Source organism: Magnolia sinica, chromosome 1, assembly GCF_029962835.1.
Source record: "Magnolia sinica isolate HGM2019 chromosome 1, MsV1, whole genome shotgun sequence".
In the NCBI taxonomy this organism is placed as follows: domain Eukaryota; kingdom Viridiplantae; phylum Streptophyta; class Magnoliopsida; order Magnoliales; family Magnoliaceae; genus Magnolia; species Magnolia sinica.
In genome coordinates, this window is record NC_080573.1 from 5,523,482 (window position 1) to 5,543,370 (window position 19,889).

At 41.8% G+C, this 19,889-nt stretch overlaps 2 protein-coding genes across 6 annotated transcripts in view; one reads left to right on the forward strand and one right to left on the reverse strand.

Annotated features, from left to right (window-relative positions):
• Nucleotides 1-4,428: 4,428 nt before the first annotated feature.
• On the reverse strand, nucleotides 4,429-8,450 carry LOC131237558 (pentatricopeptide repeat-containing protein At5g66500, mitochondrial-like). Of its 2 annotated transcripts, XM_058235398.1 has the most exons (3): nucleotides 8,061-8,450; nucleotides 5,832-6,890; nucleotides 4,429-5,732 (listed from the first exon to the last, which is right to left on the reverse strand). In XM_058235398.1, exons 2-3 carry the CDS (start codon nucleotides 6,881-6,883, stop codon nucleotides 5,120-5,122), a joined length of 1,665 nt encoding a protein of 554 aa, XP_058091381.1. In that variant the 5' UTR covers nucleotides 6,884-6,890; nucleotides 8,061-8,450; the 3' UTR covers nucleotides 4,429-5,119. The 2 variants fall into 2 exon arrangements, with proteins under 2 accessions (XP_058091381.1, XP_058091377.1); XM_058235394.1 differs by having other exon boundaries at nucleotides 4,429-6,890; nucleotides 8,061-8,448.
• Nucleotides 8,451-18,857: 10,407 nt separating this feature from the next.
• Nucleotides 18,858-19,889, forward strand: part of LOC131237572 (uncharacterized) — a 41,243-nt gene continuing 40,211 nt past the window's right edge. For 3 of the 4 annotated variants that reach the window (XR_009167319.1, XM_058235432.1, XM_058235423.1), the window contains exon 1: nucleotides 18,858-19,659. Coding sequence is in view for 3 of the 4 variants with exons in the window: in XM_058235432.1 (XP_058091415.1) it covers nucleotides 19,013-19,659 (647 nt within the window). In the remaining variant the exon portion in view is untranslated. The remainder of the gene's footprint in view (nucleotides 19,660-19,889) is intronic. The other variant, XM_058235410.1, reaches the window with a different exon arrangement.

Here is a 19,889-nt window from a genome sequence, read left to right on the forward strand (position 1 = left end):
CACTTTTAAGTGTCCAATGAATGTCTCCAATTTGATGGTGAGAAGACAAAATGAGCGTAATTGTTGTATGTGGATGGAGGTCATAAGAAAAGAATTACTGACCTATGATCTAACTGAAAGTATGGCCCTTGTAGGGTGGAATGACAGAATAAGATTATGTAGCCAACCCTAAGGGCCTGTTTTGATTTTTCAATGCAAGCGTAAATACCCATTAAATGGGTAATTATGACACTTTAATCCATTTGGAAATTTTTGGGAATTTCTGCCTTGGAAACCGGTTCAAAAGTGCTAGTTAAAATTTTTGAACCTCACGGTGACGTATATGACATATCTGTTCATAGATCCAACACTCAAGTGGCTCACACCAAAAGAAACAGTGGCCCTTAGAAGTTTTTAAGGTAAGTGTTCGATTCACTTTTTCCTGTGGTGTGATCCACTAGAGCTTTGGATATGCCTCATTTTTTTCGCTCATGCCATAAATTCAGCTGGCATAATGGATGAACGGTGTGGATAAGCAACATGCATCACTGTGGGACCCACAATTATTTTGCAACCTTTTCAATTTTTTCATCCAAAAAGTTAGCAGTCAAATCAAATACACAGGAAAGAGTGCCACTACGCATTTACACTGCATTTACCACCAAATTAGAAAATCAAACGAGCCCTAAGTTATTGGGATAAGGCTTAGATGATGATGATGTTGTTGTTGATACCAGTTAAATAGAGAATCCCACCAATGTCTATTCAGAGGCAACGTTTGTATCGAGATTGTCACATGTATCGCTGGCTGGGGATATGAAAATGTATGTATGTTGTTGAAATTATTGCTATACCTGGAAATATATTGCTAATTAAGGGAAACATTGGAGAAACATGAAGAAATTATGAAATTTCTTGATGAAAATTCAAAAGATTTTAAAATGCACATATTTGCATATTTTGGAATTAAAAATAAAAAATAAAAAAATTCAAAGATGCATACATAATGAGTTTTTCTTTAATGGGGTCTAAAAGCATTTAACACCGACTCAAGAAAATATTAGAGAAATATGGAAAAAAAAATTGTGAAAATTTCCATTGATATTGTAGAAGATGCTAAAATACACGTTTACATATTTAAGAATCAAAGAAAAGTGAAAAAGATGCAAGAAAGCAGTTGCGCGCACAATACGATCGATGCATGCATACATTTTTTTTTACACCCTCCACCGGGGCAAGAGTAAGGACCCATATGCATGCATACATATATACATATATAAACATGCATTTCCGTACAACCATGCACCTATAAAAAGCATACAAATACGTGCATGAACCATTCATCCATGCATGCGTGCATACACAAACACACAGAGAGACACACATCCATCCATCAATGCATGCATACATATATAAACATCCATTCCATCATACAACCATGCACCCATAAAAAAATTAAAATATTTTTTTTAATAAATAATTTTTTAGCGATATCATTACATTGGCAATATTATCGAAATATTGTTGATACATTGGCGAACACCTAGAAATTACACAGTCGAAAATATTGACGATACAAGCAACATCTGGAATTTACACAATCTAAAATATTGGTGATACATTGGCGATATCAATACATTGGCAATATATCTCCGAAACCTAAAATTCTAATACTACCAGTGTTATTGATATCCCATCTGGCCGAAACCTAATTTTTTTTATACCACCGGTGTTATTGATATCTCAAGTTGGAGACACGAATAATAGCAGGGATATTATCGTTATTGGTCACTTGCGTGCTGAAGCCCTAAAAAGGGTAGGATATTCATCCCAATACCTTGGTGAACCAATCAAAGGGCTATTTGTCCCATTCCTGAGGCAAAGCATAATCCTTACCCATTTTTTTCAACCAAACCTCAAGATTATGCTTCCAGTTCTTGATCTCTTTATTTTAGATCTCCATTGAAAATTATTTAACTAAGAATCATCAAGCGGAACCGTACTCTTTATTTCTTTATTTCTTTTTTCTCTATTTTGAGTGAAAAAGCAATATGTATAAGCAGACATGATAGGCCGTGTATCCTCAAATCATTTTTCATCAATATCATCAAATCACGTTTTACCATACTCATATTGCATAAGAATAGGCTAGGCTAATGAAAAATATAATTTTCCTATGCCCATCTCCACTTCATACGTGCAGGCAACATTATCTTACACCCCTGAAGCACCTAAAATAAACACAATCCCTCTCAATCTGTGCGGGTTTTGCTTCAAATTCTCACAGGTCTAGATTAAATTCATCAATAACTTCCATTTCAGTCTGGTGTAGCGTCCTTAGGCAAGGGTAAAACACAACAAGATTGCCAGACTTCTATCCAAGAGCTGAAAACCACAAGTTCAAGATGATTGACAAAGACGCTCCCATGAACAACAGTGTGCAAGTGTAAATACTTGCAGTGGCATGCTGATCCATTTTCCGAGTTGCACAGCGATCTAGCATCCACAGGGGCTTTTTTACATCTGACAAGTTCTTGTTGAAACAAGAAATGAACCCTGGGGTCTCATGGGTCTGGCTTAGCAGATATTGCACAGGCCACCAAGCTACTTTAGGGCTTTTAACGGTGTATTTGAAGCATATGGGTATTATATTTGACTGGAGTCGCCACTAACCAATTACTTAGATTTCCACGGTCAGCTAAACTCTGTAGAAACCTTAGGAGAAGGAGTCGTTTGATTCCCTGTCCTAAAATGACTCCTAATCTGCGACTGAAAATTCTGGATAAGGGACCACGGTTATAAAGAGGGAAAGTGTTAAGTACCCCTTCTTTGCTCGTACGAGTGTATGGTCTCTACTTCATAGGACAAAACAAAGTATTTGAGATTAGATTGACTCGTGCATTGATGCTGCAAATATGTGTGCAATGCAGTGCCTGCAACAAGCGATGGCCCATGTGAGATAAATCTACCCTAATGCACCACTTGAAGAAGCGGTCAAAGCCTAATCAATCCAAGTTTTTTATGGGCAAGATCTAATATTCCGTGAAGCCGTAGAGCATACACTTGGGCCAACTAGATCAACACGTGGGTTAGAATGGAGAGAATGATGAACGATGTTAATGCAAATATAAATGAAATTGATTAGAGCTGGACGAATGGGTGTATAGGTTTGTAGCAAAGGTTAGCTCGAATGGACCAGATCGACCTCCAGTGACCTAGGCGGCTGAGGTTAGGACTTGGCTAAATTGACATAAGACTAGATGGGTTTCCTCTCTTGCACTCTCCCTCTCCTTGGTGGAAGGATGAGCTAGATCCCACTCTCCTTTGCTCGTTCTTTTCCTCCATAAGCTCACTTGGTGAATGGTGAGTGATTGAAGGTTAAGAGATGGTTTTAAACTGAAATGGGGAGGGGTATTTATAAGTTTATGGTATGGCATTTTGGTTATTTTCAGAAAATCAATGGGTAAAGGAGGCTTCAAAGGTTGGAATTGGTTACTGCTACGTCACGCAATCAGGGTGATTGGATCGAGGGGCAAAGCCGTAATTTTGGCCAAAGGTAAGGGCAACAAGGTTTTTTCCACTTCCAGCGCATTTGCCAAGGAACCTTGCTGAGGTCACCACCCCACCTAACCTCCCTATAAAAGATGAGGCTTGTCCATGGATGGCCCACATTTTTTGTAAAGGGTCATCTAAGGTGACATTCTTCTCCCTGGTCCGCCTAGTTTTGCCTTATTGTGGTCCTAAATACTAATAGGCCTGTGCATGGGCTTGAACTTGGCTTGGATTCAGGCCTGAAGACGGGCTTGATTTTGGGCTAACCAGGTTGACTGGGTTTGACTAGGTTTGAACAGGTTGATTGAATTTGATTGGGTTGACTAAGTTGACTAGGTTTTTAAAAAAAAAATTATTTATTGAAGGTGGAAATCATTCCACCTGATCTTTATTGATGAAAGACTGGGATGCACAGCCATTCGGGCAGGTCCCAACAAAAAGGATCTGTGACTAAGTTGACTGGGTTGTTGTTCCTACTACACTCTAATCAACTTATCAGCCTTGGATGGGGTGTCTACACCCCCAAAAGGCCCATTCGGTATAGAACAAAGTAATTGAATGCAATGCCCCTAAGCTTCGAAATTTTTAGATTTGTTGCCCGTGAAATTCCACTATCTTTGCTAATGCAAGAAGTTCTGAAACCACATCTGAGCAGTGATGACATTCAACACATCTTACACTCTTATCCACGCCTAAAAAGTCTATTAATCTACATCTAATACCTAAGCTGACAAAAAACGACTTGGCAGTGAAAGTGGAACATCATAATGCTGGAAGAAGAAACAAAGTTGGATGATCCCAAGCAAGTGGTAGTCTGGATCTTTGGTCTTCCATTCTAGTTGGGAATGTGGTTGGAGAAAGGGGTGGCGAAGATGGAAGAAGATCAGACCAGTGAGCTTGAAAGGTAGTCTCATCAACAATTTATAGACTCAATGAATTAGTGACTGGAAAAAGCTTATTAGTGGTCGGCGCTAGAAAAATGACAATTTCAATGTGATTCAGTTCTCACTCAAGATAGTTTCAGATAGCACTTACTATGATGATCCAAGAGATCCCTCACTTCATCTGACCTTCCTGTCTGACGAGATCAATGAAACAGGCCTATCAAGAGTTTTACTTCTCCCTCATCGAAACAAAGCAATCTCAGGCTTCTTCTAAGAGGCCAGAATCGTCACAAGCTGAAAGAATAGCAAGATGTGTCATGGAATTTGGAGTAATGCATCATTCTCACCCTTTGTCTCCTTGAACTTCTCTAGAGCTTCAACTCCATGCCTGCGAGTGCCATACGCATCAATAATGTTGGTCCAAGAAACCACATTTTTTCTTACCAATCTGCCTTATTCCTGTCCATGCAAAACATATGAAGCAATTTCAAGCTTCTGGAATTAGCTGCTGCACTTGCCAAGGCTGCTGTTCGCATAAGTCCAGCCTTGTGATTGGATCAGCCCCACTTCATATGTTCCGCACAAAATCAGATCAGTCCACTCATCTGGTCAAGCCGCACTTGAACAACCAATGTGCACATCATCTGTTTTTTTCCGTATGCATGTGTGGCTTTATGAGCAATCCAATCATGATAGATTTGTTCTCAGCATCCAATGGCGACCCAGCTGTCTCCTGCTAAAATCTCCATTTCAGCATTCAACGGAACCCAGCTACTTCCAGCCTCCTTTCTAAGCCCTTTCTCTCTCATTACCCTTCTCAATTCCTCCACAGCTTCCCATCTTCCAACAGCAGCATAAAAGTTCGATAGCAAGACATAATTCCCCGGATTCTCAGGTTCCAGCTCTAATAAACCCTTTGCTGCAAACTCTCCTCTCACAACATCGAGATTAGTTTTACAAGCATTGAGCAGAGCTGCCCAAACTGCTGCATGTTGTTTTGTACTAGTACTCATATCACAGAAGAGATTCCACACTTCATCGATCCGGCCCGCCCGTCCCAGGAGATCAATGAAACAGGCATAATGCTCTGGACCAATATCAAGACTGTACTTCTCCCTTGCCGAAACAATGCAATTCCTTGCTTCTTCCACAAGGCCAGAATGGCCACAAGCTGAAAGAATAGCGAGAAGTGTCACGGAATTTGGAGCAATGCCACTGCTCCCTACAGTAATCTTCTTGAACATCTCCACAGCTTCAACTCCAAGACCGTGAATCCCATACGCATCAATAATGCTGGTCCAAGAAACCACGTTTTTCCTACCAATCCGATCAAAGACCAAATGGGCAGATGTTAACATCCCACATTTTGCATACATGTCCAATAATGCATTACACAATAAGGTATCAGACTCAAACCCCTGACGGATTGCCACGCAATGTATCTGCTTCCCTTTCGACAAATCCAAAAGCTCAGAGCAAGCATCAAGAACACTTGTCAGAGCGATCCTGTTTGGCTGCATCCTTACCAACATCAAGAATACTTCTTCGTACTTCTTATTCCGAACACACCCAGAAAGCAAAGTGTTGTAAGTAGCTTCATCCTTAGTGCAGTTCATTTCATCGAATACTCTGAATGCATTCGCAATGAGACCGCATTTCGAATAGAAATCAACAAGCGCAGTGCTCCAAACGACTGAATTGCAACCTCCAACAACAATTGACAGAGCATGAATCTGCTTGCCTTGCCGAAGAGCTTCTAAAGCAGCACACGCTTTCAGCATTGAGCAGAGCGTGAAATCACTGAATCCTATGCCGTCCTTCTGCATTTCTTGGAAAGCACCTACAGCATCAATTGCTCGGCCATGCCGGATGAGCCCCGATATCATGGCATTCCATGCAACAACATCTCTCGATCTCGTCTCTCTGAAAGCCCGGACTGCATCATCCAAGCTACCGCATTTGGTGTACATATCAACAAGGGCAGTGTTCACAACGGTTTCCAATCCAAGCCCAGTTTTAATCAGCAAAGAATGAGCTTGCCTACCTCGTTGTGCGTCGAACAGTGCAGAACAGGCGCTAAGAACAGGAGTGAATGTATATGTATCAAGGTTGAAGTCTGCACGGTTCATGTGAAGAAAGAGGAGCCACGCGGCATGTGGGTCACCATTGCGGACGTGGGTGGAGATGCGTGCGTTCTGAGAGATGGGGTTTCTGTGAGTCGTTTCGTCGAACAGAAGGTATGCTTCTGTGGAAGGTGTTGTGCTGGTGCATTTATAGGGGTTGAACAGATTAAATAAATGGGAGGCGTTAGTGTACGTTTTAGAGATTTGGAGAATGGGGAGACAAGAGGATAGATTTTGATCTGGGCCGTTGTTGTGGTAAGAGTTGCATCGAAGGAGGGCCCCACTTGCAGTTGAGAATTTAGATGCTTCTATGAAACCCTTGCAGTTGAGAATTTTCTCCAACATCACCCACCTGGGAAGCGGATTGGCTGGTGTACCTCATACCAGCAATACAGCTGCTGTAGGTACGTGTCGTGCGAAGACGAGCACTGACACTCGTCGAGCTCGAGTTGTACGAACGACTCAAATGAGATCAAAGTTACATGGCCCCAACGGGAACGGATTGGCTACTCCCCTGACACCAGCCAATGGCTGATGGTCGGTGCTCTGTGGGCCCCACCATGATGTATGTTTTTCATCCATACTGTCCATCTATTTTTACAGATCATTTTATGCTATTAGACCAAAATTGAGGTATATCCCAATCTCAAGTGGACCACATTACAGGAAACATGGTTGAACGAGCGTTGACCATTAAAAACATTTTGGGGGCCATAAAAGCTTTGGATCAAGCTGATTTTTGTTTTTTCCCTTCATCTGGGCCTTTATGACCTAATCAACAAATTGGATATCAAATAAACAGTACAGTGGGCCTTAGGAGAATTTTAATGGTGGATATCCAATCACTATTGTTTTCATGTGGTGTGGACCACCTGAGATTTATCTACCTCTAATTTTTGGGATCAAGACCTAAAATGATCTTTAAAATTGGATTAACAGAATGGATGAAACACATACATCATGGTAAGGCCCACAGAGCACCGACCACCAGCCACGGGGCTGGTGGCGGGGTAGCCAATCCGTTTCCGGCCCCAACAGTGATGTATTTATTATATCTACACAGTTCATCTATTTTTAGAGATCATTTTAGAACATTGTCCAAAATATGAATCATATCCAAGGATCATCTGGACCATACCATAAATAGCAGTGGAGATGATGATTTTCACTGTTAAACAGTTTGTAGGGCCCACCATAATATTTATTTTACATCCAATCTGTTCATAAGGTCACAAATACCTAAATGAAAAGGAAAAGCAAATTTCATATTGATCCAGAACTTCTATGACCCTATAAAGGATTTGAATGGTAGATGTTTAATCCTTTAACGGTTTTTCCAGTGTGAACCACTTGATAACTAGACTGTCTTATTTTTAGTATCAAGTCTTAATAGGAGTTTGCGAAATGAATGGACAATTTGAATATAACATATACCTCATGATTAAACAAACCAAACTTGCTAACATCAATACAGCAGCTATATAGCTGGTGTGAGGTACACCAGCAATCCGCTTCCACCCACCTCCTAGTTGGTAGAATATAGGCCACAATTTAGACGGTCTGGATTAAGTTATGCCACGTATGCAGTGATGGGCTGCCATACACTACTGTACATATCCTTTCTTGGTCTCCTTACCTTGATAGATTGATCCACACCTATCTGGGGCATCACCTGTAGTGGCTGGTTTATGGTAATCTGGACCATTCACTATGTGGTATGCACCAAGGATGGACCCATACATTAGAAAAGCTCATTGACAGATCGCTAGCACTGCCCAAACAATTGATTATTCTACAGTGCATGTGAGACTTTGATCATTCTCTCTTGATCACCCATTACTGGGCCACACATGGTACAGTTGTCCACAAATGGTTTTTTTTTTAAGGCTATTACGCATCAACTATGCCGCTGAGTAAGCTTAATATATGGAACAGTAAATCATCCCATACATCAATATCATTTTTTAGCAATATTAGCCTCATTCAACTCTTTTGTGGGCTGTAGGGAGTTTTTAATGGTAGGCATTCAATCCCAACTACTTTTGTGGTATGGTCTTGTTGTGGATGTGGCTCATTTTTTGCCTTTTTCATAAAATGATCTCCCAAGATAAATGGATGGTGTGGATGTAACACATACATCATGGTGGGGCCACCAAATTCTGCCTGGTTAATGCACCTCCAACCATCCAAGTTAGTGGACATTCCAATGGATTTTTATGATTTGATAGCTTCATCTATCCAATCCGCTATAACGAGTCATGGGAGTTGATATGCATCTTACACTTTTTTTAAAGACATTTGATACAAAAAAAGGCTTATGTATTTGAGATTTACAACTAATTCCTTTACCCACATCACTTATGCAAGCGGAGTCCTAAAGGCAACATCTGCCTATTCTTGGTCAGCATAGTTTATAGTTGAAACTAGAATGGTTTCTAAACGTTTTCAAACTGACAACTTTCAATCTTGATTAATGAAAACATCTTTGGCAAATGTTTTTACAATGTTCATTTTAATAAAATTTATGTTTATCTAAAATATCCCACGTATGTAGAAAGTCTAAATTGCTACCACCCTTTATGTATCTTAATTGGTTACAGCTAACACAGGATTTATTGATATGTTCAAATTCAAATGACCCAACAGTTAAAATAAGTTAGGTCAATTTAAGCCATTGATCACGTGAGGCCCACTTAATAAAAATCTTACAGCACAACCTACTAGTCATTAGATTCATTAACATCATCATCCACACCTTGCTCGTAAAGTAATTTTTTGAGCTTCACGGTTTCCTCCAAATTCAATTCATAGAGGTGGGCCTAATGTTGATTAGATCATACCAAGGATTGAGACATGCCATCTACCGCAGCCCATCCAATGGTTGGATTCAACAAAGATGTAGCCCTAATCAGTGACCCATGGGCTCCACTTATACAAACTTAAAAGTATCATGTAAGTTAACAGGCTAGGCCTGAGTTTGGCTTCCGCCCGGATTTTGATTTTGCCTAACCCAAGTGGGGCCCGTCAGATGATATAATTCCCTGAATATCAATTCAGCCAATGATGGATCTGCTCATGAACACTCGTTCACCGAAACTCATATTGGGCAGATTGTAACCATTGATTGGAGGTCACAAATTCAATAGTCAATAACCAAATGGTCAGCCACTCAAATTCAGTAGTTGAAATCAGATTACTGAGAACTTCATTTCAGTTCAGTTGAACGGCCATGATCCATTCCTGGTTGGACTAGTGATTTCCATGGTTTGGATTTGAGTACATGTACATGGTGTAGAGTGTAGGAATGATCAGTAAGATGTTCTCAGGGTGCCCCTGATAACCAACGAATGGCAAGTATTTATCCTCGGGTAAATTCTATTTTAATGGGAACTCAATGAGTCGATCCTGCCACACGTCTTACTTTTATTGTTACATGGGGAGTTACCTCACGTATCCCCTATAAATCAGGTTAATTCCAGCGACATCATGACAATAGGCACATGTCAACAAGGTTTTTATTGCATTTTTGTAAATTTAAATGACTTTTTTTTTTTTTTCAGAATATGAAAAACTTTTGATAACTCGACTCAACATATAAAAAATCAAATATTTCACTATCAATTTTCGGAGAGAAAATGAAGAAAATTTGGATTTCTCTATCTTTTTTTTAAAATATATATATTTAAAATATATATATATATTTTCACCCCCTAAATGTTGATAAAAACTTTGGATTTTTTTTTTTTTTCCAATTTCCAACTTCCAAATGTTGATATTTTCAATTCAAATTCATAAAAAATGTATAACAATCATTTGTGATCTAGTGAAATTCATCGCAAGATATGAGATTTAAAAGATTTATTTCAAAATTTTCTTACCTTTTGGGTTCCAACCACTTTGCTATTAAGTGTTGATTTTTCTTATAAATCTAAGATTTTATTCACCAAAAGCCAATAAAAGTGATTGGTATTTACTTCATAACCAAATCATGGGAAAAAACATATAAAAAATATTCTTTAAATATTTTTCTCAATTTTATTTTATTCAAACACGATTTTCACACATTTTTCTCACAATCCCTCCATATTGGCGATAATATAATTGATATCATGGTTACTTGGCAACATGTGTATCAGGACTACAGTGATAATGTCAGACATACATGTGATATTGTGGACATATATAGTTGATACATAGGCATTTTTTATTTTTCATCGTCATCTATATAGCCATTGTAGTCATATTCATATTATCAACGATAATGTTTTTTGATATATATATATATATATATATATATATATATATATATATATATATACACACACACACACACACACAAAGAAACACTCACCTGTGAATCAATTCGTACGTACTACATAAGAACTTTTTTGAGAACCCATCATACGTGATGTGGATACAAAATCTGAACCATTCATGTGAAGCAGCACCTCGTGAAACCCCCTAGGACCAAGTTTTACTTTGATATAAAACTTTGATGGGTCATGAAAAATGAAAACAATTTTCTCCCTTGATTTGCATTTCTCTTTGCTATGGCCCACCATAATTTTAGATCGGGATGAAAATTTGTCACATGGGGTTTCATGGCATTCTACATCACATGGACCGTTCAGATTAGACACCCATGACACATGTGCAAAGGTGCACACGTGCGTAGGTGCGCAGGGGAGCATGACTATATATATATACACATTATTATTTAACAGCTTAAAACATTTAAATTAAGTGTTAGTTTTATATAATATTAGAACAAAATATAATATATTTTTCATTGAAGATATTATTTATAATGTGAGTAAGCACTCATTCACCATTACCTAGTATGTTTGTGTCATCATCTAAATCAAATCAATTGATAGCTTCATCCATGCAGCATAAATGGACGTGAGCTGAAAGAATAGTGACTGGCGTATATTGTCATGTCCCAAATCCGGAGATCGGACTCACGGGAATTCCGATCGCTGAATCTGGTGCCAACGGCCTCCGTAGTACCTCATTTTCAGCTTCTAGCGTCTATACGCCATATTTCGATCCTGAGATCCTATAAGTAGGATTTTCCAACGTACATTTTTTTTTCCTCGTAAGAAACATAATTACGAGTTTTACCCAAATCACAAAGGCAACATCATCATCACATATCCACTAATATAATCATTTGAATACAATGCTGAAAGGGAAATACATATATCGAAAATTAAAGCTCCAAAGGTCTGTTGCATGCTCTAAGCTCAACGTTGTTGCAACCTAACTTCACCTGCACGCATCTATTGTGCATAAACTTATAGAAAGCTTAGTGGGTGGTGAAAGTGTGTGCACAAGGTAAGTGTCAAGTAAGCAATATCAAAGTAATCAAAGTAAGCAGAAATACTGATAAGCCCATAAATCATACAATATCAGAAATACTGGCAAGATCATAGATCATACGATGTCAGAACAATATGAAAACATGCTGATAGGCCCATAAATACCATCAACGTTATTCAGGCTATGCGATGAATAAATATAATAAAAACAATATCATATACTGATGAGGCAATGTAAATCAGCTATGCAATGCAAGGACAGTAAGCCCAATATCAGATGCTGATGATGCAATGCAATATGCGATGCGAATGAAATGACCAAGCTGGAGTGAAGTCGGGATGATAGTACGTAGTATCGCTGGTTATGAGGTCTATCACAAGGGACTTCTATCCAAACCAGTCTCATACCTAAATTTGGATAGTTAGACTCAATGTGGTAAACTCCTGATCTCATGTTAGTTACGCGCCCAACCGAAATCCTTACCGTTACGAAGGTACACAATAATTAGTTGTGCACCACCAACATAAGTGGATAGTGAATGAATAAATATGCAACTCCTACTCGATAAGTCTACATATCAGTACGGTTTCTCTCTGAGATCATCGTCGGGGTTTATTAAATTTTATGCCAGTTTGTCACTCCTATCAAAGCGCACAACTGGGTAAGTGGAAAAGACTCCACTATCTGTCTACTGGTATCGGGCCTGGCTCGTCGATAGCAGACTCATTCCCCAAGCTGGTCAAACTCAACCTAGACATTGCCCCCTCACTCAGACGGGTAAGGTCACACCCCCTCTCAACCGACCACGACACAGTGAGAGACGCGGCCTACTGGTATACGGTCCTCATGCGCTCGTATATATATCCACTCGGTCTCGACGTTGGCCACGAAGGTTTTGGGATTTTCACCCAGGGACATCTATGGCGCCCGTATGCTAGAACCAAACATTTCCAGTGTCCCATTTGGCCATCCACGATATGTCTGTGGAGGCTATGACCCTGATATCACTAGGGCATACAATAGTCATAATCACACAGTGCAGGATGCATGAGTCATATAATCCAGTCATGTATCAATCATGTACATACCATGCGCTCATGTGAGATAACATCCACTTATCAAGGAGTCTCATAACAACCTGTCCAATGACATATGCAATGGTCGACCACATCTCATAACAAACATGCAGATGATGCGTATGGACATGTATCATGATGCCATGCTATCGCATATTCATAATCGGTATTAATAACTGGCATCAACAATCGGCCTCGACAATGTGAACATCTAACCAACATTGCCCCTAAGGAATGACCTACATAGAGCTAAACATATAACATGCCCACGACCTCACACAAAGGCCTAATATATAACACAACGAGCCTTACTCAATGGCCACATATACACAACAGGTGAGCCCTGCTCATGGGCCTCAAATACATGACATGTGGGCCCTACACGTGGGTCTCGAATACATCAAATGGGTCATGCATCATGGGCCTAATACATATCACAATGGGTCTTACCCATAGGCCACGAATACATCACAATGGGTCTTGCCTATGGGCCATGAATACATCACAATGGGTCTTGCCCATGGGCCTCAAATAGATCACAATGGGCCTTATCACATAGGCCTCCTATTCATCACATTAGGCCTTAAACACGGGTTGTATATACATCACACAGGCCGAACACACATCACAATGGGCCTCAACTACGGGTCGCATATTTATCATATAGATCTCGACAATCGGACTTGGCAATCAAAATCGGCCTTGATAATCAGAATCGGCCTCGACATACGGACTCGGCCTCGTCAATCGGCCTCGTCAATCAGATTCGGCCTTGACGATCGGAATCAGTAATCGGTCCTGGCCTTGTCGATCAGACTTGGCCTCGATAATCGAAATCGACGATTGAAATCGGCCTATACAATCAACCTCAATAAAATCGGAATTGGCCTCGATGCTCGGAATTGACAATTGGAATCGGCCTCGACAATCGGAATTGGCCTCGATACTCAGCCTCGACAATCAGAATCGGCCTATGCAATCGGTCTCGACAAATCAGAATCGGCCTCGATACTTGGCCTCGACAATCGGAATCAGTCTCTACAATCGGCTTTCACAAATCGTAATCGGCCTCGACAGTTGGAATCGGCCTATACAATCGGCCTCGATAAATCGGAATCGACCTCGACAAATTGGAATCGGCCTTGATACTCAGCCTCAACAATCGGAATCGACTTATGTAATCGACCTCGATACTCGGCATCGACACTCGGCCTCAACAATCGAAATTAGTTTATACAATCAGCCTCGACAAATCAGAATCGGCCTATACAATCAGCCTCGACAAATCAGAATCGACCTCGATACTCAGCCTCGACAATCGGAATCAGCCTATGCAATCGGTCTTGACAGATCGGAATCGGCCTCGACGGATCGAAATCGGCCTCGATACTCGGCCTCAACAATCGGAATCAACCTATACAATCGGCCTCGACAAATCGGAATCGGCCTCGATACTCGGCCTCGACAAATCGGAATCGGCTTCGGCAATCGGAATCGGCCGAACAAGGCCTAAGGGAAGGTCACAATGTGGACATCTAACCATCATTGCCCATCAATGTGGACATTTAAACAACATTGCTCCCAAGGAGTGGCCCACATAGGGGCAAACATATAGTGGGCCCACGGCCTCGCACAAGGGCCTAATATACATCGTCATGGGCCTCAATTGCATCACATGGGCCGAATCAAATGGGTCGAATTGAATGAGCCAAGTCGAATGGGCTGAATAAAATGGACCGAATCAAGTAGGCCAAGTCGAATGGGTCGAATCAAATGGGCCGATCGAATAGGCCGAATCAAATGGGCCGGTTCAAATGGGCCGAATCAAATGGGCCGAATCAAATGGCCCGATCAAATGGGCCGGTTCAAATGGGCCGAATCGATTGGGTCAATCAAATGGGCCGGTAAAAATGGGTTGAATCAAGTGGGCCAAGTTGAATGGGCCCAAACCAACCACACCATTCATCTATTGCTAGGGATTATTTTAAAGCATTATTTTAAGAAATGAATCATATCCAACGGATCATCTGGACCATACCACACCTAACAGTAGTGATGATGATTTCCACTATTAAATTCCAGTGGGCCCACCATAGCATTTAATTTCCATCGAGTCTGTTCATAAGGTCACAAAGACCCAGGTTTAAAGGAAAACAAATATCATATTGGTTCAAGGCTTCTGTAATCCTAAAAAAGGGATTTCAATGGTAGACTATCATCTCCATTGTTTTCTGTAGTGTGGTCCACCTGATAACTGGATCTGTCTTATTTTTCTTCACAAGCCTTGATGCAAGCTAGCCAAATGGATGGACGGCTTAGATGTATCAGGTACATCAGCAATGGGTCCCACCCATCCAGCGTACTGGACGGGGTGGCAAAGCCCATACATCACGGTGGCCCCACATAATTGGATGGGCTGTAGAGATACAACACATGCATCATTTGGTGGGGCCGTACCTGGCACATTAGATAGATGGACGGTAGGGATATAATACATGCATCCGCCGATGGGAATCCAGTCCCAACCAGGGACAGTGTGGATGAAACCATACATCACGGTGAGTCCCACCGTCCAGACTTTTGGATGGTGAGGATCTCTCCTCTCGTCAGGATATATATTATATAATAAAATATATAAACCATACATACATATATATATATATATATATATATTATATTATAATGTAATATGATATATCATACACACACTTGTGAGTGTGTGAGGGAGAGTGAGGTGCCAGTGTCCAGACTCTCTGGACGCTGGATGGACGGCTTGATGGTGGGTCTGCCTGCACCGTGTGGGCCATCTCCACAAGTGCAGCACATGTAGAGTGGTACCCACTCCCTGCTGTTGCATGATAGGAACGTACATCATGTGGGGTCCACAGATGGACGACGTGATGAAACACATATATCAGTGGACCACACTGTCCTCGGCTGGACGGTGCGGGAAATACATACATTCAAGTGGGCCACGTTGGACGGTCTGGATGAAACATATATACTACGTGGCCCACATGCGTGGGACCCACCAGAAATGAAAGGACGGTTTGGAGATAATACATACCTCGTGTAGGGAACCACAGAGCTTGCTGCGTCATTACAGCAGCTAGGTGCTGCTGGGTCCCATCATCTAGATTGACGGTGAGTAAAATACATGCATTATGCTGGCCCCACAGCACCTACTGACACAAAAGCAGCAGCAGCAGCATGTGGGGCCCATTGATGAACGGTGTTGATATAACGCATACCCATGGTCAGATGGACCCACAGGACACGATGACGTGGCAGCGTGAGGCACTCCGGCCAATCCATGCCCACCATCTATGAATTGGACGGTGGGGGGTGCAACGCACCAATCCAAGGTGGGGTTCACGTCAGTGGGGCCCACCAGCATCGAATCAATATGATATGTGTTTTCCATCGTCCAAGTCGCTGGGCGATCAGTTCAGCAGCACGGTGGACCCTGCCATCTGGACGAACCACGTGGATGTGATACACATCATGGTGGATCCCACATGAGTGGGCCATCCCTGCCATCAATAAAAAGAGAGAAAGAAAGAGAGAGATGAGTGGAAAAGCGGAGGGACCCTGCCATCATGAGCCCCTCTTACAATGCATACATCAAGATGGGTCCCACCACAAGTGGGCCCTCAATCAACGGTTGAGAATCCAAAAAATTAATAATTCACCCACCTATCCTTCTTCTTCCTCCCTAGCCTTCCAATGCACCACCTTCAATGGTGGAGATGACGATCCAGGGGTGGAGATGGGAGATAGGGTGGTAAGGAGTGGGTCACACAAAGCTCTCTCATGGAGCTGGCCTAGTCGTTAGGAGTTCTCGTGGAATTGCTTGGGAGTAATGAGAGAGAGAGGTGTAAGAGAGAGAGGGATGGGTGTGAGATGGGTAATGGGTGATGGATGTGTACTTTGTTGTAAGAGAAAGTTAACTTTGGGGAGAGGTGGTTGTACTTGACATTTGATTGATGGGTTGATGTGACGTGTTGTAGAGATTCTCTCGGTATTTATAACACGCGGTGTTTTCTTCGAACCGAACACGAGTTCATATCTCTTGGCCCAGGTATCGCCTAGGCGTGCGAGACGCAGTGTCGGAACCGCGACGACGGCACGGTCGCTAGGGTACAAGTTTCGGGTCGAGATGACTCTTGAATACGAGACACGACTCAGGGTTGCGCGCAAATGCCGAAAACAGGTCGCAGGTCACCGGAATTTGATCGGGAGGATCGCGGGAGCCTACGGAACGGTACAGGCTAGGATACGGGTCTCACATATATTGTCATGAAAAAGGTAACTAAAGTTGTACATGAGTCGAGTTACCTCGGTCAGCTCATTTAATATACCTCGGCTTGAAATTTGATTCGTACCAAGTTGAGCTAGTTTGAGCTTGCCCAAGCTTGACTCAACTCAAATCGAACCTTAACTTGAATCGATTTGGATAGAATCAATCTAGTGACTCAATTATTTTGATATTGATACTATTCGCTGAGTGTTTGATGAAATGACATCCTATGCGAGATTAACTGGTGGCGAGGAAATAATGGATATGAAACAAATCATTAAAAAAAAACTTTACATCATAAGACTATCTTCATACCTTGATTTCGATGATGCTCGCTGAGTATTTGACGAATACATGTAAAGTATTATTGTTGTTTTGCATTATGTGATAAATTGAAAATGCATCATATGTGTACGAGAAAATGTCATAAAGAGGCTCGGCTTGAACCAACTTGAGCTGTTGATCGAACTGAGCTGATTGGGCCAGACAGGCTCCAAGGACCCAGCTGAGCCAAGTTTGGGCTAGGGTTAGCTATTGGTTAAGTTGAGCCAAGCTGTACCTAGGGGTGTACATCGAACCGGTAGAACCGTGAAATTGGACCAGAACTGACCAAACGGTCCAGTTTGGTCCAGTTTTAGAGTGCACCGGTTCTGGTTCCAAAAATCAAAGAATCGATTACATCGGTTCGATTCTTGATTTGAGGGTATGTAGAACCGAACCGAATCGTGAACTGATTTGTAGAACTGAACCGTAGATCCGATCCGTAGAATCGAACCAGGAACTGAACCAAAAACCCTTTGATTGTTTCCATATTTGACTCATGATTTATGGTTTATAATGCACGATTTGATTGTTTCCATAAAGATATTTTTGTACACCTTATACAATATCTAAACCATTCATTAAATGGATCACAACATGAATGGAGATGGGCTAAATAATAAAATAAAAGATATAATTGGGCTGGATTATAAAAAACCTAGAACCGTGGAACCAATCTAGAACCGAACTGGTTTTAACGGTTTGGTTCCAGTTTGGTTCTAGGGTGCAAACAGTCCGATTTCGGTTTTGAATATCTTAGAACTGTTGGGCGCGGTTCATCTCCAATTTCACCCCAGAATCAGACTGAATTGACCCATGTGCACCCCTAATTGTACCAACTCACACCTTGATCCATAGCTCAAAGTAGTAGACTAAGTGAAAGATACCCCGTTTCAACGCCGAGGTCTTGGTATCGATCCCTAGTGGGGGTGGCTAACAGTGAAGTGTGAACTGACAGTGGGGTGTACTTAAAAAAAAAAAAAAAAAGAAAAAAAAGAGAAAAGAAAAGAAAACTTTACCAGCTCGATAGGGTTAGACTCCTGTAAAGCTGAGTGCGGGACGTTGGCGGAGTCGGTGCCTTCCGTACGACCACGACGTTGCTTATTTATCAACCAACTGGCCCACTGATCAGGTGGGGCCACACTGTACGATGTATAAATAACTGACAACGGTCCGTATCCAACGGACAAATGCAGGTCGCCCGATGATAGGATCGAGTCGATTCTTTGCAATGTAACGTTAGAGACGTTCCAATACTGGCCGGTTCGCACGTGCCTGCTGCGTGTGGACAGGGTTGCACGTGCGGCGAACAAACTTTCCATCCTATAGAAATATCCGACCGCGAAAGGTCGTCCCATTTCCGATTTCGAACTCTCCCGCGGCTTTTTTTCTCTTTCACCTGCAAACTTACTTCGCCAAAACCCTAAACCCTCGAATCTCTCTCTTTGTCCTTTGATGCTTAAACCCTCGAATCACCAGCTTCTCCAAACCTCTCAAATGCCATCCTTCCTCAATCTCAAGTCCGTCCTCAATCTCACCAAATCCATTTCCATCCCCAAATGTTCCCAAATATCCCAAACTCTCCGCGACTTCAGTTCTCCCAATGCCAGACCCTACCATTCCACGAATCCCCGCCATTGCGAAGAATCAAAAGCCGATCTCCAACACCCTGAAGTCTGGACTGGCTTCGATCCCGTCACCAAAGAACTTGTAACGAGACAGATTACCAACAATGGCGAAGATTTAGGCAGCAGAGAAGAAAACCCTAGCTCGGAAAAGCCCATCGTGAAGAAACCCGTCTGGTCTGGTTACAATTCCAATTTGAGGTCAGGAGGGGGTGTGGGGCCCCCACTGAGGAGGACGGGGAAGGTCAAGGTGCATTGGGTGTGCCAGGAGTGTGGAGCATCAGACGGGCAGTGGTGGGGGACGTGCCCGTCTTGCAAGGCCACGGGTTCGTTGAAGCAATTTGCGGACTCGGAGAGGGTCTCTGGGAGCAATAAGACAAGGGTGTCGTGGCTGCCGCGACGTCCAGCTGAGATGCATCCGAGGAGACTGACAGAAGTGAATAAGGGGATAAACAAGTTGGAGTGGAGAATTCCATTGTAAGTTTGTAATTTCAAATAATTCATGTTTAATATTTCCTCTTATGTATGGACCATTATAATCTTTACCATCTTTAATTGGCCCATTATTAATGGTATGTTTGAATATTCATGCAAACTGTTGAGCATGCTTGTGATTTCCACACACAATTCAAATGATATTTTAATCTTTGTTGGTATATCAGTCCTGTTTTGGTGTAAATGTAAAAATGGGAACCATTCCGATGGAC

What these genes read in the sequence shown, in the direction of transcription:
- LOC131237558 (XM_058235394.1), bottom strand. Translation starts at nt 6,883, where the DNA reads ATGTTGGAGAAAATTCTCAACTGCAAGGGTTTCATAGAAGCATCTAAA.